The sequence below is a fragment of the Theropithecus gelada genome, chromosome 3 (assembly GCF_003255815.1).
Source record: "Theropithecus gelada isolate Dixy chromosome 3, Tgel_1.0, whole genome shotgun sequence".
Taxonomy (NCBI): Eukaryota; Metazoa; Chordata; class Mammalia; order Primates; family Cercopithecidae; genus Theropithecus; species Theropithecus gelada.
The window spans coordinates 4539931-4557863 of record NC_037670.1 but is presented as its reverse complement, the minus strand read 5'-3'; the positions used below and the strand labels follow the sequence as shown (position 1 = coordinate 4557863).

The 17933-nt window shown below is 46.5% G+C and overlaps 1 protein-coding gene across 2 annotated transcripts in view; it reads left to right on the top strand.

The window, feature by feature from the left end:
• Positions 1-17933, top strand: part of AUTS2 (AUTS2, activator of transcription and developmental regulator) — a 1213344-nt gene that overhangs the window by 1108050 nt on the left and 87361 nt on the right. For both annotated transcript variants that reach the window (XM_025378773.1, XM_025378772.1), the window contains exon 6: positions 11949-12000. In XM_025378773.1, the coding sequence (XP_025234558.1) occupies positions 11949-12000 (52 nt within the window). The remainder of the gene's footprint in view (positions 1-11948; positions 12001-17933) is intronic.

Below are 17933 nucleotides of genomic sequence, written 5' to 3'. Positions count from 1 at the left end.
TCCCAGGTTCAAGCAGTTCTCCTGCCTCAGCCTCCCAAGTAACTGGTATTACAAGCGTGCGCCACCACACCCAGCTAATTTTTGTATTTTTAGTAGAGAGGGGGTTTCACCATGTTGGCCAGGCTGGTCTCAAACTCCTGACCTCAGGTGCTCTGCCTGCCTCGGTCTCCCAAAGTGCTGGGATTACAGGCGTGAACCATCATGCCTGGCTCAGAAGCATCTTTTCGTTCATTCATTTATTTGTTTTTAAATCCAATCAAATTTAGCAGTGGAGAGTTGTCTTAAGTGTCTTCCTTTCTGAACACATTATTTTCCTCAATTTATCATCTCTGATGACTTACACATTGTGTTCTACGCCAGTCCATCCTTTCAGCTCATGCAGACATTTTGTATACATTTTCATTTTAATTACCACCCCCCTCACTCTGCCTCATTTTCATATGGAAACAGAGGAGCCAGGTGTTGGATACATGAGCCGGTAACTAAGGCAGGATGCGTACCTGGACTTACTTTGAGTCCCCCAGGGAGCATGGACTCAATATGAAATGCAGGTCGCTAGACCCCAAGTTACAAACACCCATCAATATGACATGGTGTGAGAAAGAGCGAACCAAGTCCAGACAGAAACAAGACAGGCATGACCAGGGGAGGCAGAGAGGCCTCACAGTTCTCATCACATGCACTGCTATAAAAAGTAAGATGGGATACCTATAGCCAATTGGGTGACATGAGCAGAGATTGGATTTATTTGTATTTTTCATTGCCTTTCTTTGCAAGGTTGTCAGATTCTGAATATTAATACCTTAATGTAGATTTGGTGGCTAAGTAAGATATATTTTATGGATTTTTTAAATACTTTTTCCCCTTTGTAGTTTATAGTACATTGTGAAGTTTGAAAGTAAAATTCTTTTCCTTGACTTCTACACTTGGAAAATATTTATTCCCCCCTGTGTCTCAATAGTATGCATCATAAACTAATCCAGTTCAGCTTATTTACTTCCCTCTTGTTGCAGAGCCATGATCAATTGTAGCAACACGGGCATATAATGGCAGAGGTTTTTGCTTTACAGCAGTACGAGCATGAGCTATTGCACTCTCCTTTCAGAGTGATAAGGAAGGAAGCTTCCATTTTCAAAATCACCCATTCAGAAGGGGTTGGAGGGGGCACTGAGCAGAGGAATTGGGGGCCACCTGACATTGACTAGCTCCGAATCGCTAAGGAAGACATCCCAATACATAGTTTAAAATGAATCAGCCTACACAGGAGAAATCCCTGGGAACCAGAAAAGAGTTTTAATCTCCTGGGCCGAACAGCGTGGAAAGCAGAATATTAGGAATTAGCAGAGGTGACAAGTAGGACAACCTCAGCCTGCCTCCCAGTGGCGAGCGACCTGTTGACTCCAGTTCTCCATCCTAGGACCCTTGCTTGACTGCCATGAGTAAGAGCAGTGGGCACCTGACTCAAAATGCAGATCCCTCCAGGCTTCTCGGTAGCTGTTGTCTGCCCTGAATGTTCTCCCAACCTCATCAGTTATCCAGACACTTGTTGGGAGCCCTCAGACTAACTAGCATGCTGGGACAATTTCCACCATGTCTTCATTCTCTCTTGTCATGGGTTTGTTGAGCAAGGCCTCCTAACTCCGTGCTGGGTGCAAATTCCAAGATGTGAACAAATTCTAAGATGTGAATTCTATCCACAAGAAACCACGTGAGTTCAGAAGGCATGGCTCAGGGCATACAGGAGGATTTATCGTCACAAACAGATAATAAAGTGTTGTCTCCAGACACACATCTGTTATTTATATCACTGCTGTGGCATGGACAAAGACAAGCAAGACACAGTCCTTGTATAGTCAAATTTAAAGCCAAATTGAGGTGGTGGGTCCTCCATACAGAGAAAATAAACAGAAAAACAAACCATGGCCAGGTGCAGTGGCTCATGCCTCTAATCCCAGCACTTTGGAAGGCCAAGGTGGGAGGATCGCTTGAGGCCAGGAGTCTGAGATCAGCCTGAGCAAAATAACGAGACCCTGTCTCTACAAAATTAAAAATTAGCCCAGTGCAGTGGCGCATGCCTGTGGTCACAGCTACTCAGGAGGCTGTGGCAAGATGACCCCATGAGCCTGGTAGTTGGAGGCTGCAGTGAGCTCTGATTGTGCTACTGCACTCTAGCCTGGGCAACAGAGCAAGACAGCATCTCAACAAAACAAAACATGCTTCTGTACCAGTAAGACATCATTTTTATAGCCATAGGCAAAACAGTAGTACTCTTAAAACTGGAAATTACAATTTAACGTGTCAAAATGACATAATTGGGATGCCTGCTATTTTATATTTTAAGAAATTGAAGCCCTCACTGTTAAGAGTTTGATCACATCTTAAGGCCTGGCAAGCTCTTACAACATTTTGCTGGAATCAGGGTTGACTTCATAATCTACCAAGAAGATCCATGTGGCTGGGTGCAGTGGCTCACGCCTGTAATCCCAGCACTTTGGGAGACAGAGACAGGAGGATCACTTGAGGCCAGGAGTTCAAGACCAGCCTGGGAAACGTGGCAAAACACCATCTCTAGGAAAAAAAAAATGTTTTTAATTAGCCAGACGTGGTGGTGCACACCTGTGGTCCCAACTACTCCCAGCTACTCCCAACTACTGGAGGGGCTGAGGTAGGAGGATCACTTGAGCCCAGCAGATCGAGGCTGTAGTGAGCTGTGACGTCACCACTGCACTCTAGCCTGGGTGACAGAGCAAGACCCTATCTCAGGAAAAAGAAGAAGAAACACCCTTATTAGGAGACTCAAGCTATCCACTGTCCAGGTTCTGACCCTATCTGGAGGGACTCTTTGCAGTAGGTCCTCTGTAAAGATGTCGCTCCGTATTAGAGATGGTACAAACCACTGTCCCCATTTTATGGGACTGGTGTCATTTTGATGTTCATGTGGTTATTTTCATTATTGTGGTGATCCCCACTGGGAGAACCCAGTAGTAGGCAAGGCTATGGCCATTGTGACCCTAACAAAATACACTTCTATTTTGTTGGTCTCCACGGTAATCAAAAGAAGTGTGTCATCTGTAATCATAATAGACAACAAATATATCCTCCTTACTAAGTGCCAGGCACAGTTACTGAGAGGTGTGGCTCCTGTTATCTCTTTATAGATAAGGAAACTGAGGCAGGGAGAGTGAAGAGATTTATCCAAGTTGTCCTGGCTCAGAAATGGCAGAGCCATGATTATAAACCTGATGCTGGCTCTGGGGCCCAGCTCCAAACCTCTACCCTGAAGAACAAGTAGAAACTTGGATTTTCAGAGCTTGCAGAACCTTTAGAACTTGAAAAGAATGGAGCCTTCCATAGTTGCAGAAACAAGCCAGGCATGGTGACATCCTTCCCAAGGCTGGTTGGAGTTATCACCCTCCTTCAGTGATCTTTTCAAACTACATCATCCATAACGAAAGGCTCGAGGAAATTCTTATAAAGACTTCCTCTTCCTTTAAACCACCTCAAGAAGCACACAGCACATGCTCTGTTAGAGAGCACCCGAACTTCATTATATTTAGGAGGGGGAGCACAATGAAATTAATGAACTTTCTCAGTATAAAATGCTTAACAGAAGACTAGAATTTGTAAGAAATATTTTGCTAAAATATATTTAGCTTAAATCTGATAATTTGTGATATAAATTGAATCCCATCTCAGATTATAATCTTTAAGGATTTGCAGGTATAGGCCAGAGAGAGTGGTTGATGCCTGTAATCCCAGTCCTTTGGGAGACCAAGGTGGGAGAATCACTTGAGGCCAGGAGTTTAGGACCAGCCTGGTCAGTATAGCGAGACCTTGTCTGTACAAAAAATAAAAATTAGTTGGGCATGGTGGTACTCACCTGTAGTCCCAGCTACTTGCAAGGCTGAGGCGGGAGGATCACTTTAGCCCAGGAGTTCCAGGTTATAGTGAGCTATGATTATGCCACTGCACTCCAGCTTGGGTGACAAAGTGAGACCTTGTCTCTTAAGTAAATTAATAAATTAATAAGAAATTGAAAGTATAGATTGACTTATAAGAATTTTCCTTTGTTTTTAAACCTAGTTTAAGTCTTTAGATGTATTTTTGAGATTTGAGGAAGAAGGCTCCATATTTTAATTTAGCTTTACAATTTTTTTTAACTGATTAATCATAAACTTGGCTAAGATCTTTGGGCATATATTAAAAATTATTTCTGAAATCATTAATCTAACACCAGAGTGGAAATTGAGTCCACATTCTTGCCCTCTGCTTTCTATTAGGAAGGGTTGCCACTGTCTAAGACTTGTTCTTCTTAGATTGGGTTCAGAGGCTAAAAGTGATGTTAAGAAGCCATTAGCATTTAGTATGTTAATGCACCTCCATGTAAGAGAAAGGATAGCTTCCAGCCTTTCACTTGGAATCTTTATATTACAATTCCAATAAAAGGAAGTTAAATTTCTCAAGGAAAAAAAAACAAAACAAAACCATTTTCCTGATTCTTGAAAGTCAGCCCTCTGACCCAGATTCAGTCACCTAATATACGGATTCTCGAATTTCATTTTCTTTCTTCCTTCTTCCTACTTCTGATGCTGTTGTGTACCTGTTCCTCTCCAATTTTGACATTCATTCCCATCCCCGCTTCCAGAAAGCATGGGGAATAGAGCAGTTTGGAAACCAGTCAGAATGGGCTCATGCATGGGTCTGGAGAGAGGTTGAGAAATGAGGCAGGGTCCCAATGGGTAGTGCTCTGTAACTGGGCCAGCCAGGGGACCCTGGGGAGCAGGATGGAGGTGGTCACGGTGTCAGAGGCTTGGCTTTTGGCATTCCCAGGTTCCTCGTGATAAGAGATCATCAAAAGATTGGGACACATGCAGATCTGGTTGAGTCCGTCATCTGAGGCCTAATCCCTGATAACCATTGATGATAATCTTTTTTTTATTTCTTTTTTCTTTTTTTTTTTTTTTTTTGAGACAGAGTCTTACTCTGTTGCCCAGGTTGAAGTGCAGTAGCGTGGTGTGATCTTGGCTCACTGAAACCTCCACCTCCCAGGTACAAGCGATTCTCCTGCCTCAGCCTCCCAAGTAGCTGGGGTTACAGGTGTGTACCACTACACATTTTATTAGTAGAGACAGGGTTTCGCCATGTTGGCCAGGCTGGTCTCGAACTCCTGACCTCAAGTGATCCACCTGCCTTGGCCTCCCAAAGTGCCGGGATTACAGGCATGAGCCACTGTGCCCAGACTGATGACAATCTAATGCAAAGCATGATAAGTGTCATAAGTGCCACCTGATGAAAGCACCCCTGAGGGCCAAGTGGTTTCAGCTGGTCAGCTAAGCTGCCATGCCATTGTGCTCTCAGTTTACCCTGTAGGGGATCGAGCAGGAGCTCAGGCAGTTTCTTCCCTGTAACACTGATTTTGCTAGAACAAGATAAGAAAACTTCCATTTTGATTGTTCCAAAAGAAACAACCTTTTAATGTCTTCTCTTGAACATTTCATGTCCGCCTTTGAGCTATCCTGATACTGTATAAACAGCTTCAGAATGAATGTCGCCTCACTGGAGGACCACAGCTGGTTTTCGTGACATCTTGTAAGCAACTGGAAAAATCCATCTCCAGACCTATACCTTCTGAGATGCCTTTTCTTCTGACTTCTCAGGAGGTAGTGGTAGAGAAAAATCACCGTTACCTGTCTTTTTTTTTTTTTTTTTTTTTTTTTTTTTTTTTTTTTTTTTTTTTGAGACGGAGTCTCGCTCTGCCGCCCAGGCTGGAGTGCAGTGGCCGGATCTCAGCTCACTGCAAGCTCCGCCTCCCGGGTTCACGCCATTCTCCTGCCTCAGCCTCCGAGTAGCTGGGACTACAGGCGCCCGCCACTGCGCCCGGCTAGTTTTTTGTATTTTTTAGTAGAGACGGGGTTTCACCGTGTTAGCCAGGATGGTCTCGATCTCCTGACCTTGTGATCCGCCCGTCTCGGCCTCCCAAAGTGCTGGGATTACAGGCTTGAGCCACCGCGCCCGGCCCGTTACCTGTCTTTTAAAAAAGATTTGTATAACAGCACATCGTGCTACCGGTTTGGGGGAGGGGGTGATGAAGCTAGAGAGAGAGGGCTTCTTATTTCCAAACTTAGAGGGTAGAGGAGGGGGACGTATGCCATACAGCAAGCACCCCCCCTTTTTTTTTTTTTTTTTAACTTGAGAGGCTTTTCAAGAGTGCCATGAAATCAAATAGTGATAGATATGCAACTTCAAAGAGGCAAGGAATGGCCATCATTATCTTTAAACCACTCTGCATGTCGTTCATATGTGGTGTGCATCTCTCCCAACCCCTGTTCCCTTCCTCTCTTCCTCAACCACACTCCAGGTAACGGTGGCACTGGGAGGGGACTCGGAACTGGAGTTTTCCTCTCACCCCACCCTGGTGTGCCCACTGTACCCCACAACCCTACCAGTTGCAACCTAGGCCTTGCTTGCCCTTTTTCTCATACTGGGAAAATTGCAGCAGCTTTTCCTCTGCACCAAGAAGGGACCTTGTCAAGCTGCAGGTGTGGAATTAAAACTCCAGATGTTTTCAGAGGGTTTCCCCGCCCCGGGTGTGTTCTGGTGGGAGTGGGTTGCTCAGGAATCTGCTGAGTGCTTCATTTCTGGCCATTCAGTCCCCCACACCCTCTGGGGGCACTGCACTGTGCTCTAGGGGATACAGACCGGATACATGTTAGGATGATAGGCATAACTGCTGCCCATGTAGCGAGGCTTTGCCATTGCTTCGATTCTTTCCCTACATTCGGTGAATGCCAGGAAAAGCAACAGGCTCCACTTTTGTGGATCCAGGGTGTGCACGTGTCAGAGGGTGTGAGGAGTTGGGAGGAGAGGATTTGTAAGTGGCCAGTTCATGCTCTCAGTTATTCATCAAATCGAACACACTGCGATCAGTTGGCTGTGGTGGGGAAGGAGGTCAGGTGAAGACCTTTGTGTTCTGAGACCCAGACCGTGATCCCCGTCTCCATTATCCACAATGCAATGATTATTTTGTATTGAGCGCCTACTATGTGCCAAGCCTTTTACATACATGACTTTCCCACTGAGCCCTCACAACCGCCCAGAGAGCCTGCTCTTTGCAGATGTGGCTGGCCTGGTGGCAATTCAACCCCAGGCTGCGGGCCTAGTGGCCTTTCCCTGCCATGGCGCAATCTTGGAAGCGGCAACTGCGGGGAGGGTGAGGAGCGGTGCAGTTTCCGCCGCGCCCGCCCGCGGGGAAGACAGCCGGGGGTACCCGAGGGCTCGAGCCGCGGGGGGAGCAACAGCTGTCGATGTCGCGCCCGGGGACCGCGCCTCCGCTGGGCCGACCCGGCGCCGGGGCCGAGAGGAGGGGCGGCGAGGGGCGGGGCGCGCGGGGCGGGACGGAGGAGGGGCGGTGGCACCGGCGGCTCGGGCTCGGCGCGCCGAGGAAGTCCCGCTCCGAGAGCTGCGAGCGTCTGGAGGAGGCGCGCTCGGCGCAGTCGGGGAGCGAAGTCCGGAGAAAGGGGCCCCCGTGCTGCCGCCGCCCCCTCCTGCTACCGTCCAGCTAGGGAGCCCGCGGCGCCCGCGGCGGCCGCCGATGGAGTTCACTTGAGCTGTGATCCGGCGGGAGAGGCAGGCGCCCGCGAGCCGAGCGCGGGCCGGAGCCCAGCCAGCCCCGGGCGCTCACCCGCCAGCTCCGGCCAGAGGCGCCGCCGCCCAGCGCTCCGCCGTTGCTGCGCCTCCCGGGCCGCAAGCCGGCGAGATCCGCACAAAATCCAGACTCCCGGAGCGGCTCCCTCCAGCACCGCGGCGGGCCCAGGACCAGGCAGCCCGCGGCGCGGCTGGAGAGGCGGGACCGGCTGTCGGGGAGCCCCGGGCGGCCGCCGGGGAGAAGCCGCCGCGCGCCCTCCTCCTCCTCCCTCTCCCTCCTCCCTCCCTCCGCACATGGTCTCCTTTGTCCTGTCGCCGCCGCCGCCGCCTCGCTCTTAGCTCCGCGCGCCGCGGCGGCGGCTCGGGCCGCTCCTGTCTGCCTCACCCTCCCGCCGGCCGGCCCGGGACGCGCCTCGCTAGCCCCCGCCGCGCCAGCCCGGCCCCGCGCGCCGCAGGAGCGGCCGCGAGACAGTGGCGAGCGCGGGCCGGGAGATCTCGGCGGGCACGCTCCTCCCGCCGCCCGGGGCCTCGGCCGCGCTGGATGTGTGCGCGCGGCGCCGGCTCTCCGCCTCGCCGAAGCTGTTGCCCGGTTCGGATCTGGTTCGGCGCCTCAGCTCTCGGACTTTGGCGAAGAAGGAGCCCAGAGACTTGTGGACGGAGCCCGGTCGGGAGTTGGGCGTTTTCTCTTCGTGTGTTTTGGTGGTTTTCCCCCTGGTCTTTGACGATCGCCCTTCGGGAGCCCTGCTAAGGAACCAAACCATGAACTTGGGGCTGACCGGACCGCTTAACCCTTTGCGACCAGGTAATGCAGCCCCCGGGGCGCGGCACACTCGCCTACCGCCCGCGGTCGGAAGGGAGGCGGCCGGGTCGGGGGTCTTTTGTTGCGGCGGCCGGGCCGGCGGGCAGGGGTGGCAGGGGCGGGCTTCTCGCGTCTGGCGCGCCCAAGCGCCCCTTCGCCACCCCTCCTCCCTCCTTTCCTCCCCCCTCTATGGCCCTGTCGCCCGCCTTTGTACTTTCCTCCCTCGGCCAGCCGGGCTCGGCCGGAGCTGCGCGGTCGTGCCCGGGAGGGCCTGCCGTTCGCCGCCGATCTCCGATGTGGGGAGGGGGCCGGGGCCTGCGTCCGCTTGAGCAGGGGGCCCTAGCGTGGCTCTGCCCGCTCCTGGGGTCGCGCTTCCCCCGCGCGGAGGTCGGGATCCCGGCCCCACGCGGTTCCAAGGGAGGCGAAAGAAGATCTGGGCTCGGGTTCGGCAGCAGGAGAAAGAACTCGCGCTTAAGTTTTCAGGAGGTTTCTGTTCTCTTGTTCGAAAGCCCCCCTTCCCGCCTGTAAGGGTGCGGAGGGCGGCCCCCGGGGTCTGCGTCCGAAGTGGGTGAGGGTGGACCTGGAGCCCGAACCGCTGGGTCCCACCCTGTCTGCACGCACGGCTTTTATAAGTTTTCCTCATTCTTCGCGTTCCCGCCTCCAATCTGTTTCACTTACTTAACTTTCCTTTAAACGCCAACGACGGCTTCTAGCAATATTTTTTTACATCCAAAAAAAAAAAAAACGTATTCCCCCTCCTCTTAAATAAAAAGCAGCCAAAAGAGAGCTTTGGTTTTCTGTCAGTTTTAGATTCAACCACTTCATGCCCCTACCCTCCAAAACCGAGCGAGGGGGTGAAAGGAAGTGAGTAAAATCTTCAAGTCTGTAGTGGGTAGAGGTGCCCCCGTGTTAGACAGAAGGAAGAGCTCAATTCGTCGGTTCATTCTGGGCTCGCCGCTTTTTCATTTGAATAATAATTTTTTAAAAAGCCAGGAAAATGGTCCAGGTAGTAGAAGGAGATGCAGACTATTTTCTGAAAGCAACGAAAATAATGAACATCCCCAAGATTAAGACCCAAGGAACCAAATCATTTGTACAAATGCCCTAAAACCCTAAGTAGAAGGAAAGTTCATTGAGGAAAAGGAAAGGATACTCGTGTCGTTTCCCCTGAAGATTTTGGCTAAGAAGCTCTCTGTGACTTATTAGGACAGTGGTCGGCCATAGTTGTAACCACCTGGATAGGAGAGAGAAGGGATCCAGAATGTTTTCACGATCAACCAGAGCCCCATTGCAGTGGTCATCTTTTGGGTATTTTTCTGTGTAGGCCTTTCTGAGACACCCCGTTTCCCAGTTGCAAGAGGCATGGTGTCCAGCCTTGTGACTTGTATCAGCCAAGTAAGGGCTCAGAAAGCTTTTAGTCGAAGATACACTCCTAAGCCTCTCTGAATATCCGGTCAGACTTACTTCCTTAATAACTTACTGGTCGGCGTCATAATAATGACATACTTAAGTTTGGTTCAGACATTAGGATCACTTAAGTGTCTCTTTGTGAATCCCATGTGGAGCTGACAAAGGTGGCAGAAGCAAAAGGCCTGTTCACCCACAGCTTCTCTCCTTTTCACTCGAACACACACACACACCAAGTGCAAATAAAAACTTGGTCAGGAACCATTTCCTTTCCCTGTTCATGCTTTTTTCATTCAGAGACAGTAATTTGTTTTTATATTTCTTGGGGCCAATTAGACTCACTTTAATAGGTAATGCCAGAATTTTCAAAGGTTATGTCAGTTTGGTAAAACACTTTAATACACAGACTTTTTTTCCCCCTTATATCAGTTCATTAATTTTGTGAGCCATGAATTTAACATGAATTTACATTCAAAAAGAATTCCAACCCGTTCTAAGAAACACTTTTTCATGAAAGGATGGTAAAATACAGATATCTCGAGTTTTTAGCTGGGAAACTCACATTGCTAGAAATCTCACTGAATATTTCAATATAGCATCATCATGTAATTTTTGGCTTTATAACTCATTATTCTTGATCTAGGTATAACTTGTTTCTCCCCCATTAACTTTTTTTTTTTTGACAGTTTGTTTTTATGTAAAGGTACTGTTACGTATAGTTTAAGATATCAGGAAGGCCCTCTGTATTTTTCATTATTCCTGCAAAATAGGAAAAAATCTATCTAGGGTTTATGGTAAACTGCATGTATAAATGTGTGCACTCAATGTTTGTTTTGCACATACATTCGTGTCAGGATTTGTTAATCATATGAACACCCCCATAAAAGAAATGTTAGAATTAAAGCGAAAAACAGTCTTAATAAAAATATTTTATCTTTCTGTATCACTTGCATTGAGAACTAGAACATGTCCCCCAGATGTACACAGGAATATTTCATCTTTGTCAGTATTACATGGAAGGACTAAATTGAATATCCTCTTTGTCCGTAAAAGCTAGCCCCACAGTCCAAATATGCTGTGCTTCAGAATTCCCACTCCCCCTATTTCCTATATTTCCTTTTCCATAGTAATTCAACATTCTAGGCTTTTGCTTTCTCAAAATATGCATCTCTGTTTATCAGCTGTGAAAGATGAGTGATTTCTCACGAGGGTTATGTAGCAAAATCCACAAATATAGCTTGGCCATTATAACTTTAAATGCAGATATATCCTCACGTTATGTAGTGGAGATGCTTAATTTTTAATTTTCAAGTTCTAGAAATACTCAGTGCTTCTGAAACATTACAGCATTTTCCTTCAAAGCAACTTCCATGTTTATTTTCCAGAACATTAGTGTATGATTTAAATTGGCTTTAGTTTTACTGTTTAAACAGGCTTATTTCACCTTCCTCGAGCCACTGTAATAATTAGCAGACATGTTCTCTAGAAACTGGAAAGGAAATAATGCTGGTGGCACGCATAGTGGTCGGATTTTTGGGCAGGCCGGCTTGCGTCTTTTTGAACACCAAGGTCGTCTGATTACTGGAAGGGACAGGGATCTTGGAGTCATCAGATGAATCTTTTTAAAAAAATTAATTTCTGGCAGTGTTGGCTCACACTTTTTAGTGAGGAAAAGCTTAGCGTTAAATAATAGGCATTTCTGATTTGTGAAAGAAAATTGAAAAATAGGCATGTCTGCAAATACCACGAAAAGCATACCATTTCCAAAATAATGATCTGTCAACGAAATTGCAAAATCATTATGTGAACGAGCTGAATTGCTTTGTGTACCATCTCATAGAAATATGTTTTGCACAGATAATGTGTCTAATAAGGACACATTTTTAAAATCTGATTTTTCCCCCCAGCAAGTAGCTGCACTGCAGGTCTCTCTCAGGCAGTCAACTAGCACCACCTTATGGATGATTTGAGGACATTGCTGCTTCCCTGCTAGGCTTTTGTAAAATGTAGTGAATTGATTTAAAATAATGGGAATGTTGATGGTGATGACAATGTTAATGACAATAATAATGCGTTTTTTCCCCTTCTTGTTTTTCAGGCATCGGATGCCAGCTCTGAAAAACTCTTCAACACTGTTATTGTAAACAAAGGTAAGACCCATTCATTCTCCTGAGTAATGGCTTATTTTTATGTTAGTTTCATTGTCATTGCCTAGGAAGAAAGAAGAGCCAGAGTGATCTTTCTCTTTTAATTCTGAAGCTACTGTTGATGTTTTGTGTTTTTGCTTGAGATGGAAGTCTGCATACTTTGTGATGCATTAACAACCAGTTTATTTTAAAAGAATACATTGAGTCCCTATTTAAATAGATTTGACTAATCACTACTACTATGTGACTTTAATATAGAAAACTGTACTAGAGAAGAATAGTTCTCAAAATGCCTGAACTTTATGTTACTTATCAACTACCCAGCAGTAGGAGAAATATAAATAGCTGATGTGTGATGCAGACTCTAGTAATCAGTGGATGTTTAGAATTCACAGTATTATGGTCATAAACCAAGCCTTACTCTGCTGTGGGCTTTCTGTAAAGTTAATAAACGAGCAAGAGGGCAGAATTTAAATACGCAGTATCCCATTAATTTCTTCCAGACCACAATCTAGAGTAAGAGAGGCTAATGATATAGCAGTACATTAAGGGAAAACTAACCTTAAATCATTGCCAATAGGTTTCTGCGCAGTTTTCATTTGTTAGCAGTATTGTTGGAAATAATGAAATTTAGGGAAGTCTCTAATCACTGGCTCTGAAAGGTGTATAATTTGAAAGGTACAAACCATATAAACTATTTAATCTTCCCCTTTCCACTCTCGAGCCTGATTTAGGGGCTGGCATGATAATTGCTCAGTAAAGATGTGCTTTCTGTGCTCATCTCTTTCTGTGTTACATAGACGACACTTGGTAACACTTGAACAGACTTGGGCCTTCACAAAGTGAAATTTGAGACCATTTCAGCCTTCTGTAGTTGCCTTGGCTAGCATTTTTGCTAGCTGGTTAGTAAGACATTTCCAAGTGCAGTTATTTTGAGCTCCCAGATTATTTTAGAATTTGAACCAATTGCAATTTTAAATAGTACATTATGTTTAGAGTTCCCTTGAGGTGTATGTGATTGCTGTTACTCCCAGAATTACTGTCATATTGAATTTTATCTTTTTTTATTGCCTAATGGAGTATTCCAGTTTTATATTTCATCATATTTTTTGATGGACTGAAAGTTTGTATAAATGTGTTATCCATAATGCTAAAAGCCCAATAAAAGAAGATGTGCCATTCATAGCATACAGTGCTCGTGGGTAAAAATGCACCATTGTCTACCACTTGGTGTTTCCTTGTGAGAAAGGAGGGTGATGGGAGAGGGAGATTGGGGTAGAGGGCAGGTCACCAAAGGCAGGGCTTCTTCGTTTCTGCGGCCCCCCAGGACCTCTGCCACTCCCCAGGACCTCTGCCACATGTGACTGTGTCTGTCTTCTGCTGATTCGCTACTAAAAGCTTTGGAATGTATTTCCCCTTTCTGGGATCTCGCCCTAAAATAAGAGTCGGCTCCAGGACCTGCACTCTGGCCACCACTGCCCTGAAAGACTCTCTTCAGGGCGGATGAACAGCTCGCCTTTGCCTCTTCCCTCTGGTTCTTTCCCCCCTTTCTTTCCTTTTCCAATCAAACGTTTCCCACATTCTTATTTTTGTTTACTTACAGAGTGTGATTTGTGGCATCTATTTGGTTGTGAATAGCCCTCGCCCTGACAGGGTGCCTTTCTTCTGAGCTGCTTTTCTGGGGGTGATTTAGTTGCCTTGAAAGGATTAAGGTTTCTTTGTGTACACTAAAATCAACATAGGCTTTTTCTAAGCTTTGCTTGGGAAACCATACACAAATAAGCATTTTAGTTGATGGCAGATTATTCCTTTGCCCCTTATTTCCATCAAAATGGCCTTTCTTTTCTCCTCCAGAGTTTCCCCTTAATGCCTTATGCTAATTCCTGTTGGTAACATGAATGACAAGAGACGGAATCAGTGTGAATCCAGGTGGTGCAAAGTAGACTCACTGGTATCCAGCACCCCCTTCCTCCCTGGGGAGAAAGAGATTAAGGGGGGTGCGGAGGGGGAAAGCATCGGGGACAGTTTTGTTAAGGGGATTAGTATTCAGACTGCTAAATATCAGGAAAACAACTTCAAAAAGGGATTCATTGTGTAGTGATAATGTCAATAATTGCTTCAGGACAGGTGCACAGTCTTGTTATAGGCTTGTGGTTTTGGGTCTGTTTTTACTCCGGGTAGTGGCAGTGTTTACAGGATGGATGGCTGACAAGGCCTTCAAGGAACTGTCAGCTTCATGCACATCAAGTTCAAGTTTTCCTGCAAGGCGGCCTGCGTGCCTGAAAGTCAGGTCTCCTGTCTTTGTCCAGTAACTTTAGCCAAGAGCAATAAAAAGCATCATAAGAAAGGGCAAATTTACACCAGGTAACAAACACAACTGGGGAAATCTTCAAAGCCCCAGCTTATGGGACAATCTAACCGGAGTATAGGGGAGCTGACATGTGTATCCCTCCACCTCCAGATGTTTAAAGTCACACTTCACCTCTCCCTCTCAAGAGGCTGGCAGTATTCTGGCCTCAGAGGAGCGTGGCTTTAAGCTGCTGGTAAGATTATGCTGCTGAGCCGGGTGGCAGGCAGATTTGGTCCATAAAATTTCACTGTGGGAGGGCAGTGCTAATCTCACAAGCTGATTGTGGTGGGGGTTGGGGGGGTGCAGCCTTGATGTTGGGCTGCACAGTGTGGAGATGACGCTCAGGCAGAGGCAACAGGGGCCATGGCTCGAGGCCCATCAGTCAGCTCGTGAGCTTGAATAAGTCATTTACCATCTTTAGGTCAAGATTTTCAATCATAACAAAACTTATTCCTGGGCCAACATCTCTGGTGGGGATAAAACAATTAATTGGGAAGGGGCAGGAGTTGAAACAGAGTGGGTACAGTGAGTATATTTTGTATGACTTTTGTTCATTGATTTTATTTTGACTTTCCCTGTGTTGTAGACGCCATCCAGTTTAATAGAGATTTTTGTGTTTAGGTGTTCCGAATGGTCGCTTTCTTCTGACACCTTTTATTCCCTGCTTTAAAACAAGTTAATCAAACAGCACGTGCTTGCATGTACACACAACTTGCCAAGTGAGGCCTGAGCATTTCGAAAGGGGTGTGGCATTGCGCAGGGCTTAGCATTGTAGACACAAAAAACAGTTTAACTTTAATCAAGGTCATGGTTGCCGTATTTAATCTTTATGTGTTTAAATGTTTACAGGATGTTCATGTGAATTTTATGAATCCTTCTGTCTTTGTGACTCAACCATCTGCCAAAGAAAAAATTAATTTTCCCAGTGAGACAGAGGCACAGAGAGAGACTAACTTAGTGTCCCTGTTTAGTTGATTGAAATGCTGTAGGAGCAACAGGACCTGTACCCCAAAATCTGGGGTATTTATTCTAAAAAGGAACTTTCAGTCTATTCAGCATGGCCAGTATTTATTATCCTGTCTTGCCTACTGTAGATCCTTGGTGGTGTCACCAGTTTGGTCTGTAGACAAAAGTGCAGAAAATGAGTTCTTCTTTGCTGCACACAATTATCCTGCCAACATAATGAATCTTTCCTAAAACTCTTGGATTGCTCCAGAGCAGAGCTGCTTGAGGAGGAAAGAAAAGAAGGGAAGCCTGTCTGGGAGGAAAGAGAACACTAGTAGGGTGTCAGGAGTTCTGCGCAGCCCTCAGTTGCTAGGATGCCAGTCCTGGCGTGTGGCCATGGTCTAGGTTAGGGGAAGAGAAAAAGCCCTGAATTGCCGCCTCCTTGGTTCAGAGCCCTCCTTCCCAGGATTCAGCCTGTAACCAAGATAAGTCATAGATAGACGATGACAAGTCAAGTCATGGATAGACGGTGAGAGGGGCACCATGGTGTATTTTACCCCGTGACTTTCTCACCCCTTCTTCTTCCTTCAACTTTGTCTCAAGTTGAAGAACTGGGTCCTCCTGGGGAAAAGCCCCCTGAGTTAGCCATCAGGGAGCTGTGCCCAGCTAAATGGGCATTTCTGAATGACTTGAGGGCGTGGGTTTCCTGCAGCAGGGAATGAGGCACATCATTCTGCTTCTTTCTACTGTGAGCACCCAATGTCTCCTGAAATGTGAACAGCAACAGAGCAGCTGCTCACCCTCGTAGGCAGGACCCCACCTCACCTCCATCAGCCTGGGAGATTCTAGTGGACACTCACCAAGAAGAGCACCAGATGCAGCACTCTGGCCAGCTGGAGCCCTCTCTGACCAGGACTGCTTTTCCTCTCCCGGTCTCTACCAGGCCTGTTAGTGGAACACACCCGGCCTCTTCTTGGGGTTGGTTTTGCACTGAGAATTTCCAGGGGAACACAGATGAGGTTGGAGCCTTTAGGTTAGTGGAGCCTTTGGATATTTTTGGCGGTACGGTTCTATCAGCATTATAGAAAGAAGACCTAGCTTAAAAATTGCCTGAAATCTGAGGAGATGAGGTAAGAAACAAGTTACCCAGAGACACTGCTGGCTTAGTAACCAGGTACCTAATTCTTCAATGGCAACCATATGACCTCATTCTTTAGGTTTAGACACAAGGGATTTCCTTGGTTTGGTGACAGAAAGGTAAAAGTCATATTGCCATCAAGGTCACCATTGACTTTTAAGAAAAACCCATTCCCGCTGAGCGTGGTCGCTCACACGTGTAATCCCACAACTTTTGGGAGGCTGAGGCAGGAGGATTGCTTGAGCTCAGGAGTTCAAAACCAGCCTGGGCAATATAGCAAGACCTCATCTCTACTAAAATTCCAAAAATCTAGCTGGGGTTGGTAGCGTGTATTTGTAGTCTCAGCTACTTGTGAGGGTGAGGTGAGAGGATCACTTGAGCCCAGGAGGTCAAGGCTGCAGTGAGCCCTGATTGTGCCACTATAGCCGGGGCGACAGTGTGAGACACCATTTCCAAAAAAAAGAAAGAAAGAAAGGAAAGAAAGCCCTTTCCATGAAATAATTCTGAGCATGAAAATAATGCTGTTGACTGTGGAATAGCTTTCTTAAGAAAAAAGTTTGGTTTAGAGTTTAAAATCCCTTTATAATGAACATATGGAGACCATTTTACAATTCCTCCTAGGGTCTCGGGTTTAGTTGTAGGGAGGACATGATGTAAAGTGCATTCCGGATGTGCACAAGAGCAAACTGTGCCAGTTTCAGCCTCTGTAAATTAGTTTTGTTTTTGTCATGCCTTAAATTTCACATAAGGGAAAGTTAGACCATCACTCATTTATTTTTCTCCCTCTGGACCTTCTTTGTACTATTTCAGAGCATTTTCTTGAGTTTTTAGAAGATAGAGATGTCTGGAGAGTTAAGTAGTATTTAAGGGTAATTGGTGCTTCATGCAAGAGACAAAGGAGTTGTGAGTAGTTCAGTCCCTCCTCCTACTCCATACTGCAAATAGCATGCAATCAGCTCCTTTTGTTATGGAAATTGACCTTCCTATAGAAGCAGAGAATTTGTTGTATAGAATCGTCCCTTGAGCCTTCTTGGAAACAGATGCCTTGTACTGTTAGTGTGAAACCACCAGTAACAGTCGAAAAATATTCCATGTTGCATGAAAGTGTCTCCCAACATTTCCAATAGTTGCTTTTGCCGAACTGATCTTTTGCCGAACTTGAGAATGCATGTGGTGGTGAATCCTGGGATACTGGATCCCATCACTGGAATTGTGAACTGGGTGAAAGATCCCAGGCATTCGAAGTGATCTTGATGATGCCTTTTGGGTGGAACTTTGACAGCTGCCACTTTTCCATCCTGAGTGCCCCTGTGACGGAGGAGGCATAGATTACAGTGTAACCCATTCCATTCTTTTAGTCAGATGTTCAAACATCACTCTGGTTACTTTTGAGCTCAGTGGAAAGCCCTTGACTTAGACTGGGCGATTACTGCTGTCCTTTGAAAGAGTTTTCTCTATCCTTGGCAATATTGACCAAAAAGCTTGAATGTTCATCAGCCTCTC